This window comes from Limulus polyphemus, unplaced genomic scaffold (assembly GCF_000517525.1).
Source record: "Limulus polyphemus unplaced genomic scaffold, Limulus_polyphemus-2.1.2 Scaffold7474, whole genome shotgun sequence".
NCBI lineage: Eukaryota > Metazoa > Arthropoda > Merostomata > Xiphosura > Limulidae > Limulus > Limulus polyphemus.
The window spans coordinates 13,557-21,916 of NW_013673084.1; the positions used below are offsets into that span (position 1 = coordinate 13,557).

General features: G+C 31.4%; 1 protein-coding gene across 1 annotated transcript in view; it reads right to left on the minus strand.

The window, feature by feature from the left end:
* Positions 1-8,360, minus strand: part of LOC106474645 (glutamate receptor ionotropic, kainate 1-like) — a gene marked incomplete at both ends in the record, with an annotated part of 30,396 nt that overhangs the window by 13,144 nt on the left and 8,892 nt on the right. Inside the window, one exon of the mRNA XM_013935336.1 lies at positions 4,478-4,642. Within this exon, the coding sequence (XP_013790790.1) occupies positions 4,478-4,642 (165 nt within the window). The remainder of the gene's footprint in view (positions 1-4,477; positions 4,643-8,360) is intronic.

An 8,360-nucleotide genomic window follows, 5' to 3' on the forward strand; every position in this document is an offset into this window, starting at 1 on the left:
GCAAACGCTGGGACATTAGTGAGGTTGCCCACTAACTCACGACCCTTCTAGAAACTTCAGCGCGCATGCTCCTAGTGTAGCGTGACTCCCGCTGTCGTAACAATATCTTATCCAAACTTCTGGCTTAAATTTAGCGTTATTTAAAGCTTCGTTTTCAAAACTATCCATATAAAGGTCACATAACAACGGCGACAAGGGGGATCCCACAGATAAACTCTCTTTCTGTTCATAATAATTTTGATTAACTTGGAAAAATGGATTATCTACACACACTATTGTTAAATTCAATACATCTATTATTTCAACTGTTGGTACTCTGTTTTCTATTAATTTATTCCCAAAACATCTAATAGCGTCATCTAGTGGTGTTTTAGTAAACAACGATATTACATCAAACGATAGTAGTAGAACTTCCTTTTCTAATTTTAGGTTTTTTATTTTCTCTACAAATTCTATAGAATTTTTGACTGTATGTTTGTTCTTATTAGACTACTTACGTGTTATAAATTTTGTTATTTCAAAAGATGATCAACCTATATTTGATACTATGGGCCTAAAACTGTTATTGTTTTTATGTATTTTTTACTTATGTAAATCTACTTGTTTCTAAACATTGAATTCATTATAACTACTGCTGTTGTTGTAGTCTCAGTAAATTTGGTTTCACTAATTGTTCACATTGTTCCACGAACTTTTGATGATCTTTCAATTCTAATTCACATAGTCAATACAAATACATATATATATATATATATATATAAGAGAAGTAACTGAAATTACAGGGATGCACACTGGCCTTCTTACCAGATATATATCAAGAGTTCCTTGCAGTATGTAGTTGTAGGTTTCATGACTTTATTAACTCTTTTGCTCAAAAACGCCAAACTGTGCTTAGTTCTCCAACAATTTGTTGTACTCCATATAATCTTCCATTACCAATGTTATTACTTCATTTCACCTCTTTTCTATTTCCTGAATATTCACTTTCCAGAGGCCTAATCATTCTTGAGTAGTACCAATGAAAGGAGTACCAAACGTACGGGATGTAGTTATGTTCTCACAGTTATTCACCTTTCTGGAGGTATACTTTCAAGGTTTACAACCAAACTAATGGTCTTCAATACTTCAGACTGTGTTTCCTCGTTATATGATATATCCTTCTTTGAACTTTCCCCAGTTTTAACAACACCCAACGGAATTTGACAATCTTTCCCTGTTATCGGATATATATATATCCCTCTCTGAACTTTCCCCAGTTTTAAAAAATACCCCATAGACTTGGATACTCCAGATAATCTTTCCCTGTTATCTGATATCCCCCTATTTGAACTTACTTCAGACAATGTTTCCTAGTTATCTGATATCCCCCCTATTTGAACTTAATTCAGACAATGTTTCCTAGTTATCTGATATTCCCCCTATTTGAACTTAATTCAGACAATGTTTCCTAGTTATCTGATATCCCCCCTATTTGAACTTATTTCAGACAATGTTTCCTAGTTATCTGATATTCCCCCTATTTGAACTTACTTCAGACAGTGTTTCCTTTTTATCTGAAATATCCTTCTTTGAACTTTCTCCCAGTTTTAACCATTTACTGGAGAACAACTACATGGTTGTTCCAATAACTGTGGCTGGTGTCAATCTAACTCTTCAGTACAAGCTACATACTGCACCAGGTCTGAAAAGGTTCTACCAGATCTAAGAAAGTTCTACTAAATCTGAGAAAGTTCTGCCAGGTCTGAGAAAGTTCTACCAGATCTGAGAAAGTTCTACCAGGTATGAGAAAGTTCTACTAGCTCTGACAAAGTTCTACTAGCTCACACCATTATAATTATGTAATATTGTTATTCTAATTTGTCAATTTAAAGTCACACCATTATAATTGTGTACCAATTGTTATGTTATTTTGTCAATCTAAAGTCACACCATTATAATTATGTATCATTATTATTTTATTTAGTCAATCTAAACTCATATCACTATAATTATGTATTATTGTTATTTTATTTTGTCAATCTAAAGTCACACCGTTATAATTATGTATCATTGTTATTTTATTTAGTCAATCTAAACTCATATCACTATAGTTATGTACTATTGTTATTTTATTTAGTCAATCTAAACTCATATCACTATAGTTATGTACTATTGTTATTTTATTTAGTCAATCTAAACTCATACCATTATAATTATGTAATATTGTTATTTTAATTTGTCAATCTAAAGTCACACTGTTATAATTATGTATCATTGTTATTTTAATTTGTCAATTTAAAGTCATACCATTATAATTATGTATTATTGTTATTTTAATTTGTCAAACTAAACTCATACATTATAATTTATGTATTATTGTTATTTTAATTTGTCAATTTAAAGTCATACCATTATAATTATGTATTATTGTTATTTTATTTTTCAATCTAAAGTCAAACCGTTATAATTATGTATCATTGTTATTTTATTTAGTCAATCTAAACTCATACCATTATAATTATGTAATACTGTTATTTTAATTTGTCAATCTAAAGTCACACCGTTATAATTATGTATCATTGTTATTTTAATTTGTTAATCTAAAGTCACACCGTTATAATTATGTATCATTGTATTATTGTTATTTTATTTTTCAATCTAAAGTCACACCACTACAATTATGTATCATTGTCATTTTATTTTGTCAATCTAAAGTCACATCGTTATAATTATGTATCATTGTTATTTTATTTAGTCAATCTAAACTCATATCACTATAGTTATGTACTATTGTTATTTTATTTAGTCAATCTAAAGTCACACCGTGATAATTATGTATCATTGTTATTTTATTTAGTCAATCTAAAGTCACACCGTTATAATTATGTATCATTGTTATTTTAATTTGTCAATCTAAAGTCACACCGTTATAATTATGTATCATTGTTATTTTATTTAGTCAATCTAAAGTCACACCGTTATAATTATGTATCATTAGTATTTAAATTTTTCAATATAAAGTCACACCGTTATAATTATGTATTATTGTTATTTTATTTAGTCAATCTACACTCATTCCTTTATAGTTATATATGGTATATTTTATAATTTCATTGTAAAGTTATACCCTTATTATTGTTATTTTATATTGTCTGTATAAAGCATATTTTTATTATTAGGTACAATTGCATAATTTTATAATTATATTTATTAGTTCATGCTACTTACTTAGTTCACAACTGACAGTTCTTCTCTTAATAACTATAGTTAGTTAGATATACTGGTCTTACGTTCCTATTTATAAATGTTGAAATGTATTCCTTTATCAGTTGTGGTGGGAAAGATAGAATGTTACATATTAGTGTGACAAACTGTTGATTCGAGGTTCGCGCTCCGCACTTTGGGGCCGTGGGTGTGTTATAAGAATGACAGTTAAAATCCCACTATTGAATTCAAGAAGCCCATGAGTTGGCGGTAGGTGGTATTGACTAGCTTTCTTCCCTCAAGTCTATCACTTCTATAGGAGGAACAGCTACAGAAGATTGCTCTCAACTAGTTTTGTACGAAATTTAACAACAAAAACAAAATCATTAGTTTGTTGTCTTCACTACTAGCGATATCATCAGCCATAATCCTAATAATATATCAGAAAGTTCAGCCACCTTATGATCTATATGAAAACTTAATAATCTTTATGATATAGATATAATAGTAATAATTTAAAAATTATAAATATATATACATTAAGCATTTTAACCAATAATGTTAATGAAAGTAACAATTACGAAAGTATTTTGTCAGTGTAATTTCATACCTTTACACCCAAAATAATATTTTAAAACTACTAACTATTAATCTAATTTCATACCTTTACACCTAAATAGTATTTTAAAACTACTAACTATTAATCTAATTTCATACTATTATACCTAAATAGTATTTTAAAACTACTAACTATTAATCTAATTTCATACCTTTACACCTAAATAATATTTTAAAATTACTAACTATTAATCTAATTTCATACCTTTGCACCTAAATAGTATTTTGAAACAACTAACTATTAATTTAATTTCATACCATTACACCTAAATAGTATTTTAAAACTACTAACTATTAATCTAATTTCACTCTTTTACACCTAAATAGTATTTTAAAATTACTAACTATTAATCTAATTTCACACCTTTACACCTAAATAGTATTTTAAAACTACTAACTATTAATCTAATTTCACACCTTTACACCTAAATAGTATTTTAAAAACTACTAACTATTAATCTAAATATCATACCTCTATCATTATGCTTCACTGTATAGATCAGTACACTCGGTGTTAAGTCATACCTTTATAATTATTCACTATTATCTATTTCAGTTATATCAGTATAAAGTCATATTTTATAATTATACACTATTGGATATATCAGAGAGATAAAGTTATACCTTTGTAATTATTCATTATTGTATATTTTAAGAACATAACTGTAAATCATACCTTTATTGTGCGCTGATGAGTCTGCGTTTTTCGCCCGAAAACAGAAAACTGACTCCATTCGTCAAACAAGCTTTGTAGTTCTGGACTTCCCATGTCTACAATCCTGAAGGCTGTAATGTTGGATTTTCCATACTTGAAGTCTTCCAGGTCAACAGTATGCACATCCTGATAATATAGAAACAACTTCTGTCTTATGTGCCAAGTTCCTACTGGATGTCACAAAACAATAGCACTGCTTGAGTGACTATAGCATATCTAGTCTAGTTATGTCAATACACAAAACAATAGCACTGCTTGAGTGACTATAGGATATCTAGTCTAGTTATGTCAATACACAAAACAATAGCACTGCTTGAGTGACTATAGGACATCTGGTCTAGTTATGTCAATACACAAAACAATAGCACTGCTTGAGTGACTATAGGATATCTAGTCTAGTTATGTCAATACAAAAAAACAACAGCACTGCTTGAGTGACTATAGGACATCTGGTCTAGTTATGTCAATACAAAAAAACAACAGCACTGCTTGAGTTACTGTAGGATATCTGGTCTACTTATGTCAATACACAAAACAACACCACTGCTTGAGTGACTATAGGATATTTAGTCTAGTTATGTCAATACCAAAAAACAACAGCACTGCTTGAGTGACTATAGGATATCTAGTCTAGTTATGTCAATACAAAAACAACAGCACTGCTTGTGTGACTGTAGGATATCTGGTCTAGTTATGTCAATACAAAAAACAACAGCAGTGTATGAGTGACCGTAGGATATCAGGTCTAGTTATGTCAATACACAAAACAACAGCACTGCTTGAGTGACTATAGGATATCTACTCTACTTATGTCAATACAAAAAAACAACAGCACTGCTTGAGTGACTATAGGACATCTGGTCTACTTATGTCAATACACAAAACAAAAGCACTGCTTGAGTGACTGTAGGATATCTGGTCTACTTATGTCAATCCACAAAACAACAGCACTGCTTGTGTGACTTTAGGACATCTGGTCTAGTTATGTCAATACACAAAACAACAGCACTGCTTGAGTGACTGTAGGATATTTAGTCTAGTTATGTCAATACAAAAAAACAACAGCACTGCTTGAGTGACTGTAGGATATCTCGTCTAGTTATGTCAATACACAAAACAACAGCACTGCTTGAGTGACTGTGGGATATCTAGTCTAGTTATGTCAATACAAAAAAACAACAGCACTGCTTGAGTGACTATAGGATATCTGGTTTAATTATGTCAATACAAAAAACAACAGCACTGCTTGAGTTACTGTAGGATATCTAGTCTAGTTATGTCAATACAAAAAAACAACAGCACTGCTTGAGTGACTATTGGATATCTGGTCTATTTACGTCAATACAAAAAACAACAGCACTGCTTGAGTGATTGTAGGATATCTGGTTTAATTAGGTCAATGCAATAAGCAACAGTACAGTTTGTGTAAGTATATTAGATCTGGTCTAATTATATCAATACAGAAAACAAAAGCACAGGTTATATGATCTGCTCAAGTTAATACACAAAAGAACAACCCAGCTTGTATGACTATATGATAACTGATCTAGTTATTTCAGTACATAAACGACAAGCCCAGCTTGTCTAAGTGGATGATATCTGCCTAGTTATGTCAATACACAAACAACAAATCGGTTTGTATCAGTATATGATATATAGTTTGTCCATTTCATTATACAAAACAACAGCACAGCTTGTTTGAGCATATGATATCTGCTCTAGTCATGTCAATACACAAAAGTACAACACAGCTTGTATGAGTATATAATATCTGGTCTAATTATCTCAATGCACAAAAGAAAATCACTACTTGTGTGAGTATATGATATCTGTTCTATCTACTTCGTATACAAAACAACAGCACACCTTGTGTGAGTCTATGATATCTGGTCTCTATTTCAATACACAAAAGTACAACACAGCTTGTATGAGTATATAATATCTGGTCTAATCATCTCAATGCACTAAAAGAAAAACACAGCTTGTGTATCTAATGATATACGGTTTAATTATATCAATTCACAAACCAACAGCACAGTTTATTGAGTACACGATATCTGCTCTAGGTATATCAATAAAAAAACAGCACAGCTTGTGTGAGTATATGATATCTGTTCCAGTTATGTCAATACACAAAACTCAACACAGCTTGTGTAACTATTTGATATCTGCTCTAGTCATGTCAATACACAAAACCAGAACTCAACTTGGATGAGTATATGATATCTGGTCTAGTTATGTCAATACACAAGCAACAGCACAGTTTATGTGAGTATATGATATCTGATCTATCTATATCAATACACAAAACAACAACATAGCTTGTGTGAGTATATGATATATTATATAGTTATATGAATACGCAATAATGTTTGAAGATAACCTTGCTAAAAATAAGTCTGACTAACGGCTAGACTAGTAAGTGAGGTATTATTCATCGGAATTTAGATATTAAAAGTCATGGTCTGAATTCAATACCCCTATCAGGGCCATGTCCATTTAAGTACCATGTTCATCTTTCACACTGGTATCAAGGTCTGGATTCAATACCCCTATCAGGGCCATGTCCATTTAAGTACCATGTTCATCTTTCACACTGGTATCAAGGTCTGGATTCAATACCCCTATCAGGGCCATGCCCATTTATGTACCACGTTCATCTTTCACGCTAGTATGCACTTCGCTATTTATAGTCCCATATATTCTCATTTCTTTTCATTTTATAGCCTATATTATATGTATTGATATATATAACCGTTTTTTAATACACAAAGCATACACTACATAGATGATATATTAGATTATTCTTGCAATAGGTGGCTGATTACTAAACTTATAATACATATTTATGGGTGAGAGGTACTTCCATCATGTATGATATATCGATCTGTTGTGCGTAATAATTCATTTACATGTAGGTTGTTCTTGATGTAGGCGAATGACCTGTTTAGAAGTCTGTCGTAGAGTGATTGGATGTTTCCATAGTTATGTATTATAGCAAACAGGAGTTTCTTGTCCGTGGAAATATATATGAACTTGTAAGTAATGTGTTTTGTAATTTTCGCAGTTTAGTTGATATTTTCTTAGCAGCTATATTTATCCATGCTCGACAGGCGTATTCGATCACTTGTCGTGTGTGTTGATTATACATATATGAAGTATGTTATTGGGTGATATGCCTGTATTATATCAAGACAGACTTCTAGCTTGGTTCACTCGTCTCCAGATTTTATTTGAAATTTCATTAATGTGGTTCTGCCAAGTTAATTTTGTATCATACGTTAGACCAAGACACTTTGTTGATGTAGCCGTGTGGCGGAGTGTACCATGAAGATATAATTCTGGGTTAGTTTTAAGGAGTGTTCCACGGAGATATAGTTCTGGGTTAGTTGGAGAAGTGTTCCATGGATATATTGTTCTAGGTTAGTTTTGAGGAGTGTTCTATGGATATATTGTTCTGGGTTAGTTTTGAGGAGTGTTCTATGGATATATTGTTCTGGGTTAGTTTTAAGGAGTGTGTCATGGAGATATAGTTCTGTGTTAGTTGGAAGAGTGTTCTATGGGTATATTGTTCTGGGTTAGTTTTAAAGAGTGTTTCATGGAGATATAGTTCTGGGTTAGTTTTGAGAAGTGTTCCATGGAGATATATTTCTGGGTTAGTTTTGAGAAGTGTTCCTTGGAGATATAGTTCTGGGTTAGTTTTGAGAAGTGTTCCATGGAGATATAGTTCTGTGTTAGTTTTTAGAAGTGTTCCATGGATATATAGTTCTGGGTTAGTTTTGAGAAGTGTTCCTTGGAGATATAGTTCTGGGTTAGTTTTGAGAAGTGTTCCATGGAGATATAG